The sequence below is a fragment of the Sander lucioperca genome, chromosome 1 (assembly GCF_008315115.2).
Source record: "Sander lucioperca isolate FBNREF2018 chromosome 1, SLUC_FBN_1.2, whole genome shotgun sequence".
Taxonomy (NCBI): Eukaryota; Metazoa; Chordata; class Actinopteri; order Perciformes; family Percidae; genus Sander; species Sander lucioperca.
In genome coordinates this window covers 20,678,408-20,702,673 of record NC_050173.1, presented here as the reverse complement: position 1 = coordinate 20,702,673, position 24,266 = coordinate 20,678,408, and the positions used below count along the sequence as shown (strand labels likewise).

Here is a 24,266-nt window from a genome sequence, read left to right as displayed (position 1 = left end):
ATTTCAGATTAAGACACATAAATCAGCACAGTGGCTGAACAAAAGCATGTTAATGAGCTTTTAATGTTTCTTAATAACGCTGGCACTCGCCGACTGCATGGCTGGGATTCTGTTCTTTACTCTGGGCCATTTGAGGCAGGGCATCAGAAAGGGTGGCTTTAGTGGTCAATGATGCCAGTATATCTCCCTCTTGAAGGCTTACGAACATCACCCTTTTTAGCAGTCATGAAGTTGATGTTAAAGATGTAATGAGGAATATATACTACTCTGAAAATCTGCTTTGAACTATTTCAGATGATGATAAATTACTTAATCACCCCGTAATGATAAAAGCAACCAATTTGCTCCCATTAATGTGATCTCAAGTTGTGATTTTGCATTGTATTATGATTGATTTTTACCCTGAATATGAGTAGGTAAGGTTTCGGGCCATTAACAGGTTTTCTCCCCCCAAACCCCCCCCACCCCCCCTCCTCCCCTGCGATTAGTGAAAGCACTTTTCAGCACCTACATTCAATTCAGCTGGGACATGCTGTGGTGCTGTGTGTGCAGGCTGTGCTGCTTGTGCTGATGTGTGTGGTTTGTGTCTGTGGTGGCTGCACGGACCCCAGAATAGCCAGCTTTGGGCTGGAATGTGAACTGACACACACACACACACACACACACACACACACACACACACACACACACACACACACACACACACACACACACACAGAGTGAGAGAGAAGCCAGCTCACATTAATACTCCATATCTCATCCTCCCTGAATAGGACCCCATACCCTGAGCTCTCTCTTCTCTCTAAGCTCCCTCCTGTTACTGCCTATGTGTGCATGTATGTGTGAGTGTGCCCCTACGGGTGTTTCTACACCTCCCAAAGGCCAGTGAGGCGGAAACCAAAGGCCTTGTCATAAAACACGCAAACTCCCAGAGCCTTCTCAAATAGGAAATAAAAGAAGTTGTCTGAGAAGTGCTGAGGGGGTCTTAGCTTTCGTTTCCCCTCTTGTCCGGCAATAAAATCTTCCTGATACCAAGGTGAAATCTAATATTCTCTTTCAGTTAGCGATATTTACCATATTCCCACAGAGAGTGAACTATTGTGCCTCTGGCCACTAGCCAGGTTATGAATGCAGGAAACTCCTGTCTTTTTGGCCAAAAAAAGAAGTTGAAAGTTTTACTTTTGGGGACTTTTCGTGACTTGGCGTTAAGCGTATTATTGCGCCAGCCAATTTTTCTGTTAAATATTCCTCTAACTGCCTGGTGGCAGTGACTGCTAATTCTGCCTGTCACGAGCGTGAGTGTCTTAGTGGCCCAGTGCTGTCCTGAGGCCAACACTCATTTCATGAATAGAGAACTTTTATCAATGAGAAAGCCCCCCCAGAGGTCACGCTGAAATTAAACGGTAGAAATTGGAGCACGCTGGTGTCTTCACCCTCGGAGGAGACGAGTCAACGTTTTATCTCCTTATTCCTCTCCCTCCTGTAGTAAAATGTAAAAAGCGTCTCTCTGTTTCTTCCTCACATGTAAATCACGTTGACATCCTACTCTAGGGACTTGCGTGTTACGTCTTAAAGATGCCTCCTTTTTCCTCACACATAAATCAAATCGGGCATTCAGCTCTGCACAAACAAGACTTGTTTCTTGAAGTCTCTGCTTGGAATGCACATTAATTGGATTTGAATTGGATTCTGCGTCTGTATTTAATATGGCTTATAAACTTGTGTATACTGTAAGTGTGTATATGTGAGTGTCTATATGTGGTATTGAGAGTACAGTGACGATGTAATGTCAGATTAATTTACTGTTGGCTTCTGTTTTAATCTATTCCTCCCACTCAAGTCAAAGAATAGTCAGCACACAGAAATGAGTGCTTCAGCCAGCGTATCTAAGTCATCGCAGTATAGTTTTCTATTTGTGACTGTGTGTTCATGTCTTCTCTGGCATTTTTATTGTCTCTGCTATCTCAGACAACGTCACCAGACATCAAATTGACTTCAAAAATGTTGAAATTTAGCCTTTTAGTTTTGATTTGGTTCCCTGAGAGGTTTTCAAAGTGGTTCATGATGACATGGCACCAAATGTTTCTGATGGTTGCTTCTTTTTGAGCCTCATAATTCTTTTCTCTCTTTCCACAGGAGGCTGAGTGGCACTGCGATGAGTTCACCAAGGGAGCCTGCTTCAGCCGTGGAAAGTCTGAGGTAAGTTTAAGTGATGCCTGAGCATTTCAAATGTCACACTGTTATATTGCTTTGTCAGACACTTGAAAAAAACAAGTTCCTGTGTTGATTTAGCAGAAAATATCTTGTCCTCAGCAAAAGGTGCACTTCATGAATTAGGTTCATGGTTGCTATTTTGAAGCTAACTGAACCAATTGGTTTTAATCAAGACATTTAAAGGTGTATATTCCAGCAATTTAGTATCCCTTTAAGTTTTTGGATGTGTGAGGGACAAAAAGCCTAGATCCTACACTTCCCATAATGCAACTCAATAACAACTCTTTGTTTTGTTGACGTCCTCTATGTCTGGTAAATGCTAACATATTTCAAACTCTGCAACCTGTTTGTGATGCAAGCATCAGACATGCTTCCGGCTCTATGAGGCTGCACAGCAGTGCCTTGAGCTAAATGCTAACATCAGCATGCTAACATGCTTACAATGACAATGCTCACAAGCTGATATTTATGTATAATTTTTTCCATGTTCACCATTCACCTTTGTTTAGCGTGTAGCAAGCTAATATTTGCTACTTAGCGCTAAACACAAAGTACAGCAAGGATGATGGGAATGTAATAGGTTTTGAAGGTATTTGGTCATAAACCAAAGTAATGGACAACTTCATATCTTCAAAGGAGTCAGGGGATTGACCAAATCAGCCAGCGACATTGCCATTCCTCTAGCCATGATGCTAACATGGCTAAAAATATAATCTCCAAGCCAAACCCAACATGTTGTAACCCTGATGACATCACAAGGGTTGTTTTCTCAGATTGGATGAAGCTCCCTCCAGAGCCCGGGAAGACGACTAATAAATTGATATTGATGTGTAAAAGTTCCCTTTTAACAACAGTATAAACTACTAATTTAAAAAGAAACCTCCACCACTGCTAAACGATTTTCTAAATTGCAAAGCTGCAGGCTTCAAAACAGCATGAAACATATTGAAGCTGTAAAGCAACATGGAATTCTTCAGCCGGCGTTAACATTTCGACTCAGTGGGAATCCCTGCTTTGTACGTGTGATTGTCCTCAAAATAGATATAAATCAAGTTGTAAAGTCAAAAGCTTTCCCAACAACAGCCAAACTGTTATTTATAGGCCTTGCATAAAGGGAGTTCCTATTGTTTTTTGTAGGTTCTTTTTGTGCAGAAGTGTATGTTTTTCTATGCGGTTACCCCATACCCCTGTCTACAAAACAGCTGGTTTAGAGCTGAACTTGACTTGTAGATGAACTACCCAGCCCTGATCCCTGTGTGTGTGTGTGTGTGTGTGTGTGTGTGTGTGTGTGTGTGTGTGTGTGCACCGCTGTGTATTTATCCTCCTGTGAAAGGTGGTTAGGAACCCATAATAGGCATGCACGGGCTGGCCAGCACAAGATAGCTGTTGTGAATTACAGACCAAAGCTACCTCAGTCCTTGAGAGTCACTGTTGTTTCCCAGAGTCAAATTGTTTTGCTCAATGTTCCCTTCTGAGAATCAGCTCCCGTAATGTACACTAAGAATAGCATTAAAAGACTTCATTCTCCGGCAGTTGACAGGGCTTTCGATGGTTTATTACCTAACTCAGCGCGCAGCAATATACCATCGCTTAAGCTATTACACAGATACCGTGCCTGTGCTTTGAGTGAATTTACAAGTGATTGTATTTTTTTCTTTTTAATGCACGCGTCCGCTCTTCTCTTGTGTATTTGATTTATTTCAACCGGGAGAAGAAAGGAGAGTTGAATTGACTTGACAGGACTTGATTGCTGCCTCTGCTTTGTTTTATAATGCGAGAGCCAAGCATAACAGCCTCTGTATTACAGTACAGACGTGGAACATTTGTCAGGAAGTTTTTGAAAACAAGTCAAGACGGTTAGGCTGGGCAAATATTAAATACGCTGTTATTTACTGTAGAAACAAACAGCAGAGAAGAATTCAATTATGCAGACGCCACACAACCCACTCCTGCATCCATGCGCACACATATACACAAGCATACAGTTCACAACGAGCTGCACAATCAGTAAAGATATATAGGCATACATAACAAGTTTTACTACAAACACACTGTTTTGAACAGGCACACATATGAAGACATACACACATACTTTGGCTGTGCTTAGCACCAGGAAACGAGTTGTTTTATGAGTCAACCTTCATGTTGATAGGGGGAAATAAAAGCCCTTACTCCCTCCATCTCTCCTACGGTGCCCTCCACTCTTAAATCAGACCCTTGAGAGGGTGGTGGTGGCGTTTGGGGGTGTTGCCCTGGGCACCTTAAGTGTCTAAGACACTAGCAGATTTACAAGGTTTTACATTTCTACGAGGGTCCCAATCCAGCCATGGCCCCTTTCAGATGGAGGGGACCCTATGAGTTTATTACCTTGTCCTAGGACAAAAGCAAATGCCATTCTCTGTCAAGAATACTGACTGCTGTTGTTTTGTTGATGGACATCCCCAGTAAACCTGCATGAAAGCCCTACGGCAATGTCGAGAGTTCATGACGTTCAGCTGCAATCAATCATTCAATCAATCATTCACCACGTCTGTCCCGCTTTATTTGTCGCACACTTTTAACCAAGTGCTGAGTGGTTTGCTAGAAACCCAGGCAAAAACCTCAGGAGGAGCGAGCTAAGAAAAGAGTGGTGAACCTGTACTTCACTATAATTGAGAGAGAAAGGGGATTGAATTGATTAATGTAGAGCAGCCTAAAAAGAAACATGCTTTAATGAAGCATATGAGGGGCTATACTTTCATTTCACTTTTTGACCAGTCAACAAAGCCAAGGCAATTTCCTAAACCAATCCTGAGTGGTCCTCTCCCAAGCCTGTTGCATTTATCTGTTCTCCACCTCAGTCAGATCCTTCTATCTGGTCCCTGTTAAATTAAGATGTGACAGGGCTAAGCCGTGTGGGCATTAGCCTTGATTCGACTCTGTCAAGCTTGGCCACGTTTTAGAGTAGCCTTCCCGCGGTTTTGGGTGTTTGTCTCATTTATTGGTTTAAAGTGTAATTTTGTCTCTCTGCCTAATGCTGCTGTTGTCAATATAAAGATAACGGCACTGCTGTTTGCTGGTGTGTTTCCACAGGAGGAGTGCCAGAACTACATCAGGGTGCTGTTGGTGAATGGGAACAGGTTGTTCACCTGTGGAACCAACGCCTTCACCCCCATCTGCACCAACCGAACGGTACGAGCATCACAGTTTCTGCTACTTTTGTTTAACCAGGTTCACATTAAGGCCAATATTCGTAACCATATTAAGGCTTCTGATTCTATTTAAATGACCATGTAAACTCCTTTGTCTGATCCAAGTAAAGTCAGCAAGGCATTTTGCATATGAATGTTGGGGACGGTCACAAACCAGAGGCGTATGTTGAGCTAGCACTACCGCTAGCAAGCTAATCTGCTAGCATGTTAGCTGCTGGCCTAGCAAGCTATTATTACAATGCAATCTTCAATAAACCACACTGACTGTTGGTTTAACTGTTGTTTTTTATTTTTTTATGTCAAAATTAATTTGGAATTTGTCATTTTTTGTCTGTGTACCACATTGTGCTATTTCTTCTTTATTAACCAAAGGTTTTCCAACCCAACACTGAACAGGGTTGGTTAATTAAACATCAAAGTAAGACACACAGTAATTACACATTCTTCCAAGTAAAACGGAAAAGGCTGATCCATGAGCAATAAAAGGCAGCCTTTCTCTGTTCAGTGCACACAGGTTTTGCCCATACAGCCTTACTTGGTGTGGTACGACCAGTAGCTAATGTTAGCTAATGTCAGCTAGAAAGACATTCATGTAGAACAGATATAATTTTACTGACTTGAATACTCTTCTGTATTTGTGCTACTGTACAATACAAAAACACTACAAAATTCACCATTATCCCATAATCCCATGATAATCAATCACTTGTGGCCACAATGGTTGCTGTTTTGCAAAATCGTGTTGCTTTAAAGAATTTAATGGAAAATTCTGAGATAGAATTGTAGAAAGGTTTTAAAAACGAAATAGAAGTGACAAAGAAACAGCTAATAAGGTAAAACCAAGTCCATTCTGACACATTCAACTGTCTTTGTCAGTGAAGTAGGCTCACTAGTAACTCACTTTTTGCACTTTCCGGTCCCTCAGGAGTCTCCCATCCATGTTGCAGTGCAGAGTGGAAGTTGACAGCAGCCATAGTTGCTCAGTTCTTTTTCCTTTTCTGTAATATGTGTCACATTGTTTTTCAGTGCTGAAAATCTCTAAAGGAACACCTATTACCCCATGAGCACATCTTCATAAGTCATTATCCTTCAATAACTTTGCAAATATGAATTGAAGTGTTATTGATCAAACTAACAATGTCAACAGAAAGGGCCAAGGTTGATTAACACATTTAATCAAGATGTGATGGAGTCGTGATCCTAATATCACAGGATTTACTGTATGAGCTTGTTTGGCTGTTCTCGCCTCCTCTGTTGTGCAGTCAGGGATGTAGACCAATTATAAGATGAATCCTATTAAGCTTGGTTATTTAAGAAGTTGTGTTTCCTCAAACTTGTTAAATGGCGTAATCAAAATATTGCCTTAAGCTCATTACTCCTGATAAGTATTGCAGACACAAGTAAATATGTCTTTGTCTCATCTGTGCTGCTTTGCCCTTCTTCATGATTCATTGGTAATTAGCTTTTATTCTTTGAATCAAATCATGTCTTTTCTTCTTATGTAGGCTGTTTGACTTAGTGTGACGGTACACCCCTCTCTCTGTCATGATTCTACAAATTCCTTCTCTTAATCCCATGTTTTAATGTGATGTTTAGTCAGAATTTTCAGTTTAAATTTCAGCAGGCTTGTGGAACAGTGAGGCCAACACAAGATTTGTTTTGTGTCTGTATCAACCACCAGTTTGCTACCCCTCATTTTTATTACAACAGCGTACAGTGCTAATAACCATGTTTCTCGGTAACTGAAGTGTCTTTTTCGTCCAATATTGTTACTGACAAATGCTCACTAAAATTAAGTATAGACCAACATTTAAAATGTCAGCCTATTGTGCTTACCTTCAACCATATCAAATACCTGTGTCTCCTTCTGTGGGATTTCAGTGGAGGAGGCGGCAGGAGTTTACTATTATGATGACATTTGTTTTGGTCCAAAAGCACTGCACCCAAAGGTCACAGGCTCATAATGACTGTTTGCCGCTGAGAAAATACATATAGTTGAAATGTCATGACATTATTATAGCAGTATTTCATCAGGCGCTGTCATATTTACCCACTGAACATCCGTTAATGTGAAACACTGGTCGAGCACACAGCAACAGCAATGGAATCACGCTCAGACAGATTTACTATCAGCGGTGATGGATGAACAGAGAAGGAGCAGAATATTCTATTAGTTTAATAAGTGCTCAGAGGTTATAGATTAAACAGCTGTTAATTTCTCTGACTTTTACCCATGCTGCCACTGATGATGACACTGATGATGGGTATAATGACAATAGCAGCAAGACGATGTCTTTAACTAAAAACATAAAAAGAGCAAATTTTTGCTTATAGTAGAAAGAAAAAAGCAAAGCCTACAAACACAAGTTTAAGTCAAATATTACTGTATCTTATCATGTCATCTGTCTTTCCATTATACTTCAGAATAAGGACAATACTAAAATGAAGTTTCTGGGTGCCACTTAAAAAAACTGCACTCTTCACAGATTATTTTACTGAAAAATGGTACCAATGGTACCAAAGGTAACTAAATCTACCAGCTCACCAAATAACCTGGAGTCTAGTCTACTGGCCGTTTTTACACTTTGTTTTTTGTATTGAATTTGCAAACGAGCAGTGATTGCTGAGTATGTGACAGAAGAAGTTGATGACAATAATGGTGTTTTAACTTAAAGGTCCAATATGTAATATATTTACTGTAATAACTCCAAAAATGACCCCAATGCGTCATCAGATATTCCGTTCCATGACGTTTCCAACCACAGTTTATTGTGACAACTCTTTCCTTCTGTTCACACTCACATGACAAATAGCTGCTAGGATGTCATTTGCATCCACAGTGGAATATCAATGAAAATCCTGTACGATGAAAAAAGCTTGTGGCTAGATTTCCTGTCATAGTGGGTAGTTAAAAATTCCCTCAACAGTCACAACAGCGTCTCAGTAGCCCCATACATAGTACCCAACTGGCTCTCGCAACAGTGTCTAATCTGTGAGCTGTTCTAAAAAAGTCTTATTAGAGGCATTCAAAGTCACTTCAGTGTCCAACTCGCACAGCTGCTGGGAGCTCTATAGAGAAGACTTTCAGTCCACTTCCTCAAAATGCAATGGATGCACTGCAGTCTATCTATTTATCACTAGTCCTCTTGTTTTTCTAAATGACCCAATTGACCTAAAAACAGCCATTCCGGCCCACAGGATGAGTTCCGTCAATAGCAGGCTTTCATTTCAGGCCAGCAGAACTCAGACAGGGCTGCCCTGTTTTGTTGTGGTTTGGGTGTAGCAGAGGTGGCAGGAGTTAACAAAACCCTTGATCCAAATCGACCGGCTCCAGAAAATTGGCTGAAGAAGTGGCTTGTTTCCCCCAACACATGCGCTGAATGGAGTCTGGCCTCTCGAGTGGAAGAGTTATGCACAGATTATTCAGTCAAAATGTGTGAGGAGAGATTGAGCTGTGAATTTTGCTGTGCTGTGTAACTGTAGGTCCTCTGCAACCACAGAGGAGTCAAAAATGTGAAGCCCTGATTGATAGGAAAGTAATTGCAAATAGAGTAATTTCAATTATTATTTTTGGATTTGAAAACAAAAGATTAGTGCATCTTATTTTTTTTTTATTTTTTTAAATCTTTTTACTTTGCCTTAGGAATTTAGATGAACTTGGATGGAAGCACAAACCATGATCTAATCCTCCTATACTGTTTACTTTTGCACCATAAAATATAATTACATCTTGGATTTAAAAAATGCATTACTCTTTTTTTGGTATTCAAGGCTGAGTCACTGAGCTATGGCCTGTGTGTGTTTTTTTTTTATTGAATAGGAACCAGCGCAGTGTGTAAGCCTGGTAAGCCAGGGTCATGCTATAAAATATTTTTTTAAAGTGGGGAGTTGGATTTTGGCCTCCTATTTAAAGGCAGAATATGAGAGAAGACTGCATCTCACATCAAGACTCTCTTAAACTCAGAGAGGCTTCTCAAAGATGTGGTATACTAATGTTTTAACCAGACAAGCAGCTGGTTGTCCTGTTGAATCATCAACCAAACCAAGAAAACACTGCAACCAAGAGTAACTTGATTGAAGAAGCCTGTTTTAGTAATTGTATTGCTCTCTTGACAGGTGGCTTGTTGACATTGGACTTTAGGCAGCTGCTCTGTTTGTGTGTTTTATGCTGCTAATGATTCTAAATGCGTTCTCTGATTCTGTTTGCTGCTCCTGAAGGTTTTGCTCATATATATATATATATATATATATATATATATATATATATATCGTAGTGTGTGTTTCGCAGCAGATGTAAACCAAACAAAACATAATGAGATGGGGTATTGTTTTTAGTCTGTCCGCATTTATTTGCATATCAGCAGGAACAAACAAAACATTACCAGACCCTTCTGATTTGCATTTTAATGTTGCCCTTTGATACTCTGTCCTATGTTTTTTGGCAGTTTTTTTAAATTTATTTATTAGAAAAATCCATCTTATTGTTTTTGTTTTTGTTTCTTAACTCAAGGGTTACTCCTGTTACAAACAATCAAAATCATTTTGTCTTGGTAGGATCTAGGCAACATCTGCGCCCCGTTAATGGCTATTCTTCCTCTTTCCAGTATAAACTTTTTTTACTAATTCATCCTCTTCTTTTTCTGTGTTGCAGCTGACAAATTTGACAGAGATCCACGATCAGATCAGCGGGATGGCTCGGTGTCCCTACAACCCGCTCCACAACTCCACTGCCCTCATTACCTCCAGCGGGGAGCTTTACGCTGCCACGGCCATGGACTTCTCTGGGCGAGACCCCGCCATCTACCGTAGCCTGGGTGGCCTACCACCGCTGCGCACTGCCCAGTACAACTCCAAGTGGCTGAACGGTAGGGGAGTGACAAAGTTAAGAGTCCAGATATAGATAGAGATATTACTGTTTATGTAAATGTGTGTAAACATTTTTTTTTTTAAAAGTTACATAAAGATGGGAATTTTAAATAGAAAGAAACACAATGAAGGAGAAAATTGTCTTTTTGCTTTCCCCTGTCACAGCTATTAAACATCAGCACTGCAGCTTTTGGAGATTCAGTGTTTTGCTCAAGGATACTTAAGCATGGCAGATGCTTGACTTAAATTGCATGGGAGTAGGAATCTGTCTCTGTTGAACGAAGGGTTGTATTCCGCCTCAAATCACCACTGTGTGAGCTAAGGAGTGTAGCGAATGCTGGAAAACAGGATCCTCTCTTTATAATTGTTTTTTTGCATTTTATCAGTAAAAACAATTACGTTACTAAGCAACTAGAACATCTTTATATTTATCTCACCCTTTCTTTGAGGGGCATGAAATTGTGAGATCGTCAGAAATCAATGTCTTTTTCCCTGACACCTCAGAGACGCACTTCAAGCATAACACTCCTCAGTGCACATTGGAGAACTTCAGACAGCTTAAGGTGTCCAGCCTTCAGATGAGCAGGTCAATCAGTATATTTTCAGCAAGTGACTTTTATCTGATTCCCATTTAAGCTACATTGAAACAATAAATTAAAAGCCACCACATACATTGCTTTGCAGCAACCTTCTGGGATAAGGTTTAATAAGTAATTTTGTGGCAGATTGATTTTTGTCCCTCTGTCTCCCCCTGCACTGCCCTCCAAAGGTGCAGAGGAGAGGAGGGGTGAAATGAGGAGGGTGGGGGACACTTTCATTTAAAGGTGAATTAAATCTCTGTCAGCGAGAATAAAGTGTGCAGTTTAGATCTAATAATGTCATACATAAAGATGAAGGCCTTAGCTGTGACAGTGTCATGGAGGTCGCGTGTTTCAGATAGGGTGAGAGCTATTACGCTACACCTGTTGTGGTCATTTCTCATTCTAACCTTTAGGTTAGGGGAGTGAAAAATGAGTTTTCTTATTACAACACAACGCTATTAATAACATGGCCTGTAGTTATTAATCCTAATCACCTGCTGTTGTGTGGGCTTCACGCTCACACACACTGCGAGTCAATCAGTCATAGCACATACCCATTCGCTCTCCCACTCTCTCTTACTCCCACAGCTATATTGGGTTTTTTTTTTCGGTATTTCTTCTTCCTCTCTCTGCACTTCATCTTTCTCTTAGCTCTCTGCATTTTTTTCTTTCTGTGTCTTCTTAGTGACACTTATTTCCCTCGTCTCTTGCCACCTCTCCTTCAACAGAACCAAACTTTGTCTCCTCCTACGATATCGGCAACTTCACCTACTTCTTCTTCCGGGAAAACGCAGTGGAGCATGACTGTGGCCGGACGGTATTTTCCCGCGCAGGGCGTGTATGTAAGAATGACATCGGCGGTCGCTTCCTCCTGGAGGACACGTGGACCACCTTTATGAAGGCCAGGCTGAACTGCTCTCGACCGGGGGAAATCCCCTTCAACTACAACGAGCTGCAGGGAACGTTTTACCTGCCTGAGCTGGAGCTGCTCTACGGCATTTTCACTACCAACGTGTGAGTAACATGAGATTTTACAAATGTATAATAAACACAAATTCATTACACTCTTCATACTATACTGACACAATGTATGAAAATAGCATTTAAATCCACAATTGGCCATTATCTAAACACAGGCCCCCTTAGTTATTGTTGCTACACCTTCTCGCACAACAAATTACGTTTACAATAATAATGGTGACAAACATTCTTAGTAATTAATTTTAGATAGAGATAGACAAAAGTAGCTTCTCATATCTAGCTAGTGACCGTCTATTCTACTGGCTGAAATGACACCTGAACCCAGCAGATTTGATCAGCTGTAGTTAGTTAGCAAATGAAGCTAACGTGAGCTGACTTTTTCCAGCTGACGTTTTTAAAACAAGAACCCTTTGAAATTTGCATCTACAAAATTTGTGTGTTGATGAATTTCTTTTCTTTTCCACCCTGAGTGATTTTCACAAATTGTTCTCTATTTCCTGAAATAAAGATGCAAAATAAAGCACAATAAGGATATTATGTTTTATGTTGCATCTTTATTTGCATACAATTTCTTTAAACAAAATCAACCCTTTGTAAATAATCAGATTAAGTCAATTATCAAGTCGTTAGAAGTTTAGAGCTTTTAAAGTTATTTTCCACAATCATTCCAGTTCCACTGGTATATTTGTCAGTCTGTATACTTTGCATTGTGAAGGATGAACCAAAGTGAGATCCAGCTCACAGCACGCTGATATCGGATGAAAATGCCAATTTATATAATTTTTTCATCAATTTTCTTTCATTCTTTGTTGTTTTAAATGCACCCACAGAAGAGCTTCATGTATAATTCACAGTGTGTTCGGCATCACATTGTCAGTTGTGTAAACAAACAAACTTTGATTGCATTAACTTAGCATGTGACCTTTTTGTAGCATGCACACTGAGCATATAAAATTTAGTGATATATGACAGCAATGTTTACATGGCCATGTGCATCTTAAATTGAATTTCCAGTAGAAACACTCAAACCAGCTAAAAACAGGATCGCTTCTGCTAGTACCATCTGAAATTCAAATGGCAGCATATCATCACTATTAAAGTGTACACTGTATCTTGCACATGGGGGATGTAAGAGATGGGATGCATCCATGGATGAAAACTATTATTTTCTATTTTCACAAACACCCTTTCCTCTATCTTTTTTTTTTTTTTTTTTACTTTCTCATACTCACAAACACACACGCGCACACGCACAGACCATTACTAAAAGCTGAGTAATCTATTCTTTATGGTCAATGCCTTTACATTGCTGAAAAAGAAGTCTTTTGAAGGGTATTGGAAACATTTCCCCCTGTAGGCACAGAGTTTAATGAACAGCCGCATTGGATTATAATTCACATCGCCCAAGACTCTCAGTTTAAGTTGAGAGTTAATACTCTCATTCTTTACTCTCTCGTCTGAGGGAGGAGACCCGTACTTGTTGAAACTGACAGCTTGAAAAGTCAAAGCTGTATTTCAGCCCAGAAATCTGTACAGTTAATCAGACAGCTTAATTGTGTCCTGTTGCTGGATTTATATTCCAATGATGACGATCACTTACGCTGGCGTCTGCGTCTGTCTGTCCATTGTTTGATTTGTATTGGTGGCTGAGAGCAATACAAACACACAGAGGTCAGCTTTACAACAAAATCTGAGCAGTTTTCTACGAGTGGTATGGTGTGCTTTTTTAAATTCCTTTCATCCAATACTTTCCTCTGTTTCTCCCTCTATCATCCTTTTCGTCCTTTCACCCCCTTTGTTGGGTCTCTCTTCCCTTTATTTCTGTTCCTGACATACAGAAACAGCATTGCTGCGTCTGCGGTGTGTGCCTTCAATCTCAGTGCCATATCACAGGTTTTCAACGGGCCCTTCAAGTACCAGGAGAACTCACGGTCAGCGTGGCTGCCCTACCCCAACCCTAACCCAGACTTTCAGGTAACAAAACTACTGTATACAGCCCTGGCCTGTTTTTTTTTAATAAACAGCAGAGGAACACCACAAACACTTAAACAAGACAAATATTGTACAACCATGCTAGTGGCTCTGTGAGGTAGTGCAGTGCTTTGAGCTAAACATGCTAACATGCTGAAAATGACAACATACTGGTGTTTGCAAGGTATAATGTTTACCAGTTAGCACTAAACACAGAGTACAGCTGAGACTGATGGGAATGGCCTACCAAAGTGCTGGACAAACACATTTTGTTACTCTGATCCACCCTGAGGGGGACATGAATATATGTACCAAATTTTATGGCAATCCATCCCATACAGTAGATGTCATTTCATGTTTTACATTTCACATCTGAGTTTCCGCTAGAGGAAAAGTCAGGGATCTCTAAAGACAGACAGATTCATCCTCTGGGGACCATCAGTGTCTGTACTAAGATATTTCAGTCTTGACCAAAGTTTTGGACCGACCAACAGCCCGAAATTGGCATCACTACAGTTGTGCCGCTAGCATGGCTAAAAACACATTCACTAAGGCAGTTTATGAAGTGTGAGCTAATTCTTAATGATCATTTGTTCATGCTTGAGGTCATTTAGTCCCAACACACTGCCAACGAAGCCAAACAATATGTGTGTCTGGGTGCCTGCCTAAAGAAATTTATGCATGTGATGTGTATGTGTGTTCACCCTGATGAGCCTGCCTCAGAGTCGAGTCCCAGCAAGCTCTTCACTCTAATTAATTTCCTCCCTCTATCAGTCATCCCTCTCTCTACTTATGAACGGACACATTACGACCGCTCGTTATAAAATCCAGCGATTTTTAAAATGGCACAATCACTCCTTTAAGATGTTTCATGGCCTCATTTTGTGAACTGTAGTCCCTTTCTAATAAACTGTCCTTGTTTTGCACAAGCGGCACTTTATGTTTATACTCTGTCCTAAATCTGGGAGGGGCAAACCAAGCAGCACACCTTATTCCGATTTTCAGCGCTGCTTGATACTGATGACACAGAGGGAATGTTTTATTAGCTGAAGTTGGCTCTCAGTTGTTGCGGGCTTAGCAGATAGTAAGGAAGCTAGTCCACCTCTCTATGAGTGGTTGAATTCCCTTCTGAGGTCCGGCTGCCAGTGGGTGACACACACTTCACTTCCACACGTTTCCCATCACGGGCCCACGATCATGTTTCCGTCAAGCCAGCAGCTGCGTGTGCATTCGCGATGGCTGCTATCAAGAAGTCACACACACATTATCTGTTATGACATGCTAATGCAGAAAATAGTGGATGAAATGTTCATGCAGAAAAGGTGCTAGCTCTGACAGTTTACTAAGCACATACACATGGATCTGTAACTTAGAAAGTGTCTCATTGCCGTCATGCGTTCATATATCTACATGTCGGAAATTCACTTACCTTCAAGAAAACCAATTTTCTCTATATGGCTAGTGCTGACCACCGATTTATTCTGCTCAGCATACTGTTGGTACACCACATAGAGGTTTATATATACCATAATCTTTTATGAGGCTGTGTTCCTCAAGGATAAACCAGGATCAGTTTTTCCTCTCCATCTGCATCTCTCCACTTAAGCTAAGGCACAATAGCTGCTCCTCACCGCTGGCCCGATGCACACTTTATCTAGGTTTCAGTGACATCTTCATCAAGCATTTGTCAATGTTGGAGGGTAAGATTTACGAGCAGAGGATTTATGGCCTGCCCGTTTTTTTTATTTTCGCCCTTTGTGCACACACACCTACACACATCCAACATAGGGAGACCAGCACCTAAAGCCACCAGCCACATACATATCTAATGCACACAAATACGCCCACAAAAGTAGAGGTTTCTTCGTTGCTGCCAAATAGGGATAATTATCACTGTGAACTCATCACTCAACACATAAACATTGGTCATTGATTGAGAGCTTAATTCCCCATCTGTCTGCAGAGAAAATCCCCCCATTTATTTGAACCTCAGGGATTGATCCTGCTGGGTTTATTCAGCCTATGAGTCATGTTCGTTGGGCGTTTGGAGCTAATACCGTCTCTATGTTGTATAGGTTTTCTGTCACGCTGCAACTGCTTACTGTACAATCACATTCATTGTTAAGCTCCATATGCAGAAAATATGCTAAGGTAGAGTCTGGGCCAAATGCTGTTGTAATGTTTTTTATCTTTAGAAGTTGCAAGTGCAACAAACTAGATATATATTATAATTTCATTTTAAATTACCCATTTTACACAAAAGCCCATTTGGCAAAAAACATACTGTAATATAACCATATTTCTCAGAGGCATTTATCATGCCAGCAGAGCACAGTGCGCTGATGATGAGCAAGACAGCTGAGTGTTGGATGGGCCCTCAGCCAAATGATGGTTCTGTCCCTCACCTTGACTGTACCAAGGAAATCACCACATCAGTCTCTCAATACATTCACAGATGTCGTAGACCCTCACTGGCCAGTGCCTTACTTTGTCTCACGGTGGCAGAAATACAATCATGCATACACTGAGACACATGCATGCAATTCAAGGACAAACCACAAAAGGAAACCTTAGACATATGGTATTACATAGCCCTCACCACACACACACACACACACACACACACACACACACACACACACACACACACACACACACACACACACGCACACACACACACGCACACACACACACACACACACACACACACACACACTCTACACGTCTGTGCCATAAGCAAGAGGCACATTCAAGGCACATACACACAGTATTGCATTTTCCTGTCCTTCAGGGCTTTAATTTCCCATCTCCTGATGTGGCGTAGGCACTGATCCGTTGCCCATCCTGGGGAAGCCTACCATGTTTCTCATCTGTCAGCCCAGGGAAGCCAGGGATTTATCCGTATAAAGTGTCCGTGCTGTTGCTACTGTACTGTAGCAAGTCAGCAGAAACTAATCGGTGCCCAAGGTCCAGTCTCAGCTTAGTACGGCGAGGCTGTGTCAGTTAGCCTGGAGCAAATCCGTGCAGTGCATCTGCGATACTATGTTTAAAACAAAAACAGTACCAGTCATTTGGGTTAGTGTAATTGTCGAGCACGGCTTATTTTCGTTTTCTCTGCTCTGTGTCTTGAGGGCCTATTCTTTGTGGATGGGGCCTCAATCCACAATCTTCACCCAAGCCAGGGACCTCTTTTACAGAGGAAGACATGCATGGTTAGCTTCGCTCATCCAGCTCTGCCTTAGCTGGACTGGCTTTGTGCCTCTCTTAGTCCCGTTGTGCTTGTTGGAAAAAGGCACTGCATTCTCAACCTAAAAAGCATGAATATTGTCACTGTTCTGTGATTAGTGACAACACACTTCTTTGGTAATACAATGGGTTTTTAAATGGTTTCTAGACTACATTTCACACACAAACGTATTCCTTGACAGTTATTTAAAGACATCTAAACATTTTGAGATACACAGTTTTCCCTGGACAGCAACAACATGCTACAAAAACATATAGTACTGTATATACCTTGAAGTTAGTTTTTAGTATGCTATTATTGCTACAATGGGTCATGATTATACATCATGTCACTGATAGCAGTGTTTTATATTCTATATAATGCTGGTTGGAACCTCTTTCAGCTTAAAAAGCAATTTTCAAGCAAATTTGAAAGTGCCATACATAGATCATTTATGTTGTTTTCCAGATAAAAATATCAACTAAAGAAATTAACACGTCACAAAAATATAAACTTACTTATTTCCCGCTTTTAACTCCCATTTGGAGAAGGTTCACTTTGTTGAACTCCTTTTAATAAATCAAGTAGGGGAAATGTCACATATTAGATATTATTTCACATTATAACCAAGTGCTGCAGCACTGACTCTGCTTCAGTAGGAAAACTCTGCTGGGACACAGAACGAGAACTTCGAGTCAACTGTAGCTGATAAATCCAAAATGAATCTGTGGCAATAAAATCTACCTATTTGTAGGAGATTCAATGATTGCAGTTGGACTGTTTTCTTGGCAGGTCCTAACATTTTGAGTGCAAGTCATTTTTTGGAGTCCTTTGAATATTATTGCAGCATTTACATTTTTTGGCTGTAATATTATGAATAGCAATAATTAAGCTCTGAATATGAAAACACTTTTAAGATATTAGCTTATTTTGGGGTAGAAAAAAATAGCAAACAGACCAATTACAAAACTCACTAGCAATATATATGCATATGAGGAACAATCTAGTAAAAGAGATAACTACTTGCTCAGTCAAACATTCATTCAGTCGTCTTCCATCAGCCAAGGTGTATTGACTACAAAGCCTTAAGGTTGTGAGGATAGCTAGCCATCACAAAGAACCGGCAATCGACTTTTTAGCCCTGTTCATTTAATCATTAAATCCCTCTCTTTTCTCATCTCTTGTGGTACTTCTGGACAAAAAAAGTAAGCATATTAACGTAGCTTTTCATCCCAAAGAGCTTGGAGCTTTTATTTATGTAGCCAGTCAATCTTTTTCCTTTCTGTCTCCCCCACCTCCACAGTGCGGCACCATTGACTCCGGCTCCTACGTGAACCTGACTGAAAGAAACCTGCAGGACGCTCAGAAGTTTTTGCTGATGCATGAGGTTGTCCAACCCGTGGTTCCCGTGCCCTACTTCATGGAGGACAACGTGCGCTTCAGTCATGTGGCAGTGGATGTGGTGCAGGGGAAAGACATGCTGTTTCACATCATATACTTGGCTACTGGTGGGTTCTTGGCACTATGTTTATTCAATGTGTTGCCTTTTTCACAGGTTTAATGTGGGCAGGGTTGGGTGGGGAAAAGCTGATGTCACATAATTCTAAGCACCAATCAGAATTTAGCAATATTGGATTCAAAATGTAATGACAGTTGTCAGGTTGTTTGCCTTTGTTGCAGCACTGTCAGTCAAATCTGATCAAATCACACCTACACAGTCCTGAAGCAGCAGATTAGCACACATTAGCATTTTAGGGGTGTTAAACTCTTAATAAATAATACCTTACATAGCTTTCTAAATGTAAGCTTCAGTTGTTACTTACATTGTCATGAATATTAATAGATTTTTGGGGCTTTAAGTCTTTTTAAGTGCACATAAAAAAGGCCTGTAAGAAGAATGAAAACAATAGATCCGTACTTCTGAGGAGGCATCAAAGCTTAGTGCTCTGACCCAAGTTTGATCACTCTTTCCCTCCATATGTCCTCCATATGCACTGACAGAACAGACACACATCACACCACATATCACTCCCATGCAATCTCTCACTAAGAGATCGTAGACACCATGTAACAGACGACAGCCTGTGTCAAAAGAAAGCAGACGGGTAATTAATAACCCACACACATACAGCTCTGATTTAACCCTTACACATTTTCCCTGTCTGAACTGCATGGCACCACCTGCTAATCAGTAGACTGTTTGATCACACTGGTGTGACAATATGTGATGTTAGACTTGGCAAAGTGCTGAAAACAGTATCAGCTATTCTCCTGATACACACCGGCGTTTGGTGTCTGTTCTGTATTATGATATAACGTACACTATGGATTAGGAACGGATGTACTGAACAGAATATGAACGTAGTGACCCACTTCACTGTGCTACTGTACCATGGCCCCACTGGGAAATGTCAACATGATCTTTCTGTTGTTAGTCAGTGTTATTTTAGGATATCACACATGCAAGCACACACTCACACATGCACGCATGCATGCACGCACACACACACACACACACACACACACAACCTGTTCCAGTTCACTGGCTCTATGCTTGGCATCTCCCTCAAAAACTCCCCTCTCATTGTTTGCATGGTGCTGTGATCAATGTAGCGTCAGACCAGAGCTGCCCACACTGCAGTTCCCCAGACACTAACCAGACGCTAATGAAAACATCTGAAACCCTGCCAAGGCCATTGGGTAGCACACATACTGTACCTAATCACATGCTATTATTAACGCTTAAACGCATCTCGCTGATTGGGGCCATTGTAGAAAACCTGATAGCTCCAACTGGGGATCCAAAGATGTCAAGGTGTAGAGTTCTTTTATTCAAACATGTGGCTTGCAGCAAATTCCCCCCTTTGTTATTCAGCCCTCATGCAGCCCTGCAGCAGCATTTTTCTCTTGCAGTTAACATGGACAGAATTCAGTTAAATGCAAAAGATTTTCTTAAAAGTTCCTGGTTCACCAAAGAACCAATTTTCTAGTTGCTAGAGGTGAGACTTAGTGAAGGTACATGCCTTGAGGGGAAAAACGAATCACTTACTCATTATATATCACTAATTGAAAAAGTAATTCTATTACTCAAAATCAAAAGTAATTATTTCAACACATGTAGGATTAGAAAAAGAGACATTATAAGACAGGAAAAGTCTTTATTGTGTTGCAGCAGCACAAATACAGAGAAGTACAAATTTATTGAGTTAATGATATTGTATTGTATTATATGTAAGTGCAAGAGTAATGTGATGTACACCACTATATGTTAAACAAGCAATCAGACTACAGAGGTATTTAATGAGCATCAACATAGCTTTACGTTAGCCACGGTTAACACACAACTGTCCGGAAGTCCCGCCTTTAAAGTGAAGCTTCGGGGCTCACACACCCTCTAACTGTGAACAAAACCAGGTGATTCTTAAATGTAGCTAACCAGAGGCTAACATTAGCAAGCAAGCTAAGAACTCCAACGTGTAAATAAGACAACTTTGGAGTCACCAGGAGCCTCTATTGGTAATGGCTAGCTGCATCGCCACACCTCCAGTTTCCTGCACCAAGCTAACTGTAACTTTTTATTGATCCCCAGTGGGGAAATTACAATTTACACTCTGTTTGTTAGAAATCACTACACACAGGCCTGAAATACACATACACATAGGACCTACTCACTGCACAAATTGTGAGTGTGAGTGAGTGGGCTGCCAGTGCTGGACCAGCACCCTGAGCGGTTGGGGGGGTACGGTGCCTTGCTCGGTCTTGGTAGTGCCCAAGAGGTGAACTGGCATCTCTCCAGCTACCAATCCACACTCCGTACTTTGGTCCGTACTGGGACTTGAACCAGCGACCCTCCGGTTCCCGACCCAACTCCGTACGGACTGAGCTACTGCCACCCCCAAAAGAAAAACCCAGGTAGCACTTCCCCGACCTGTCTATTCACTGAACCACACTGATATCAACTCTCCATCAAATTAGCGAACAAGTCATCCCCCAAATTGTCAATGTAGTGAAGGTTACTTGAAATAGTAATCACATTACTGTAACATGGTACTAAGTAATGCATTACTGCCCAACACTGCTTAGGGCAACTTTTACATTCCCTACTTTGAAACTTCACCCTTCTTCCCTTGGCATCACTGTGCACCTAATTACGTTTTCTTCACCCAGGGGATTGCATGTATAATAGATTATGTTTGTTTTAGCTCTCCCAAAAGAAAATTCCCCCAACTTCATCTCACAGGGCCTACCTTACATAAAATAAAGGTCAGGAAGTATTGACAATGACATGGATTTCCACACTCTTCTCTCTCAGAACTACAAAGTGTTTCTTTTCCTTTGCATCTACAGCACTGCATGTTAATGGCATAACCACGTTTGGCACGCCAGCCACTACCAGGTTTTTTGTTTTTGTCTTTTTTCAGAGCCTCTCTGTGAGGAAGTGATTGTTGTGATTCACACTGAGTTCACATCGGCTTGTGTGCACTTTTGCTCATCCGAGATCTATTTTGTTTTGTGTTTTTCCCTCATCAAACTCCCAGCTATTCTTGCCCTGCCTCCACTACTTTAACTTTTCTCATTTATGGATAAACACCCTTCCTTTATTTGACCAAATCCTCTCTTCCCCTCTCTTTCTCTTCCAGATTATGGTACTATCAGGAAAGTGCTTTCCCCTCTCAATCAGTCCACGGGGAGCTGCCTTTTGGAGGAGATTGAGTTGTTCCCGCCCAGGAAGAGACAGCCGATCCGAAGCCTGCTGATCCTGCACAGCCGCAGCGAGCTTTATGTGGGTGTTAGAGACCAGGTCATCAAGATCCCGCTGAAGAGATGCAGCTACCACAAGAGCAGAGAGTGAGTACATGCTCAAACTAACACCATTAATCTCAATGGAAAGTGTCAAAAGCAAAATATGTATACAACAGTACAAAGTTTTAAAGCTGCCTATTTCATAAGATGCTCTTTATCTGAGAGGGCCAGGCCTGTTTGTTGGTCAGGGGCCTTTGCTGAGATTTAAAACCCTGTAAATCAGCTTTTGTCTGGGCCACTGGAGGTGCCCACTGCTGCCCTCTGTCTGTCTTCCTCTGGTTGTCATCAAACCGTGCATTTTCTGCCTCTCGTGCACAGTTCTGTTGCAGCTGTGCGTGTGTTCAGCACATATATTGAGTTTCTGTCTGTCTGGAAGACACTCCGTCAACGCATAAATATTGGCAAAGAAAAACCAGAGACAGAGGCTGGGGTGTGAAGACTCACCACAAGATTGGGATCCCATCCATCATCGCTTCAGAAAAGGAATCACACCTGCATTCCTTATCTCTCGCACAATGAGCTGTTATTGGAATACACAGAAGAGTTAAGGCTTCATATTACAGCTGTGGCTCTGTGATATATGCTGCAGCCATTATGGCATTTTTTCTTCCTTTCTTTTTTTTATTTTTTTGAAAGTGTAAGAGAAAAACAAAACGGATAAAAGAAGTAAAACCACACACACAGATTGTGCACACAGACTGGCAGCTACAGTACAGGGAGAGTTACTGGGTTCATCACTGACATTTCTTTGAGGTTTGCCTGTGAAATATTAGAAGGCTGCCTCTCTGTTTGGCTGTGTGTGCTGTGTTCTGATGGCTCACTGATGGGTGGTGTACAATCTGCAAGGCCCTTAAGGCCATCTGAAAGACAGGTATTATCTTGTTCTTTCTCCCTTTCATTTTGTGCTGCTGTCGTCACGCCAGATATCCTTGTCCGTACAGATAAAGTGTATAACTCTCTGCTGTTTGTTAGCCTCTCAGACACTACGACAACCACCTTGTGTGCGCATCAGAGTGTGCACAAGCACGTCAGAGTGTTTGCCTTTCTGCATTTTCACATGGATGGATGCATATGAGCTTATGTCCTTGCACTTGTGTTTGTGCCTGCGCTCAGTTCATTGTTATAAAACCCACGGACAACTTTGGTTACATTTCACTAGGGGCATTTCAGGCTCCGTTGATGCTCGTGGCTCAGAGATATGTCATTGTGCTGTCACCGCAGACTCGTATTTGTATGAAAAGAGTAACATCAGGCTTTTTATTGCACTCAATAAGCCACCTGAAGCAGATACTGCAAAGACAGATCCAGCTATCCCCGCTACAGTTTTCTCAGTGAATATTTGTTGGGCTGATAAGCTATTTGAGTCAGAAATGTGTGTGTGTGTGTCGGACACAAAACTATAATCCTCATGCTTGGCTGAAGATTACCTGAGAAATCAGTCAGCACATTGTGTCAATACATAATTTGATGATGCCTATGCAATGTACTTTAGAGCATTGCAATACTCTTAATTTCTAACACTTCTCTCCTGCCTTTCTTATCTCTCTCTTCTTCTCTGTCACTTGAGTAGCTTCTGTCATCCCTCTTTTTTATTTTAATTAGCTTTTTACTCACCTCTATTTCTACACTTCTCTCTTCTCTCCTTTGTCACTTCCTCTCATCTTATCTCTCCCATTTTCTATTTTTTTCATCCATCATTTCTCCCGCCACCTTATCGTCCAGCTTTTTCTGCAATCTCCCTTCTTTGTCCCAACCCGATGTTAGATTTCATGTCCTGTCACAATGCAGAGCTATCTGTATTCACATATGACTGGTTAATAAAAGCCCATTAAACTGTATTGTTCTTCCAGAGCCTGTGTGGGAGCCAGGGACCCATACTGTGGTTGGGACCTGCTATTGAAGAAGTGCACCACGCTGGAGGAAAGTGTCAGGATGAGCCAATGGGAGCAGAGCATCACAAAATGCCCTGTGAGTATCACGGAGCTGCTGCCTGATCTGTACATACCTCATTGTAGTCCACTTGCGTGTTACTCGCTTCTTCACATTCATCGTTGCTCCTCTCCTTTTAAAGTTACAGCCTGCTCTGTATTCTCTCCATGCACTCACAACTTACAAGCAACATCCCCTAAAACCAGCCTTAGAAACATATCTTCGCCAAAAAAAGGCATCTTGGGACTAAACATTCTTGACTTTAAGGGAGCGGCGTGTACCCTGGGAATGATCTGGAGCGTTCCCTCAATCATTCACCTCTGACTGCATGCTCATTAGCAAAACAGTTCTTCCATTTATTTTGACGTACACCAAATTCGGGAGCAGTATTTGGGGGGGAGGAATTGTGGTAAGCCTATCAATTCCAACATGGCTCTGCTTTTTTCAGCATTTCATTGACATCAATTTCAAGCCAGTCACAGCGATAGTGCTATGTGCCTCCGT

At 41.3% G+C, this 24,266-nt stretch overlaps 1 protein-coding gene across 3 annotated transcripts in view; it reads left to right on the top strand.

The window, feature by feature from the left end:
* The window catches only part of sema5a (sema domain, seven thrombospondin repeats (type 1 and type 1-like), transmembrane domain (TM) and short cytoplasmic domain, (semaphorin) 5A), a 114,555-nt gene that overhangs the window by 49,760 nt on the left and 40,529 nt on the right, over positions 1-24,266 (top strand). For all 3 annotated transcript variants that reach the window (XR_004897039.1, XR_004101977.2, XM_031282102.2), the window contains exons 5-12: positions 2,137-2,199; positions 5,287-5,385; positions 10,057-10,270; positions 11,581-11,866; positions 13,672-13,807; positions 18,334-18,538; positions 21,671-21,878; positions 23,684-23,801. Coding sequence is in view for 1 of the 3 variants with exons in the window: in XM_031282102.2 (XP_031137962.1) it covers positions 2,137-2,199; positions 5,287-5,385; positions 10,057-10,270; positions 11,581-11,866; positions 13,672-13,807; positions 18,334-18,538; positions 21,671-21,878; positions 23,684-23,801 (1,329 nt within the window). In the remaining 2 variants the exon portion in view is untranslated. The remainder of the gene's footprint in view (positions 1-2,136; positions 2,200-5,286; positions 5,386-10,056; positions 10,271-11,580; positions 11,867-13,671; positions 13,808-18,333; positions 18,539-21,670; positions 21,879-23,683; positions 23,802-24,266) is intronic.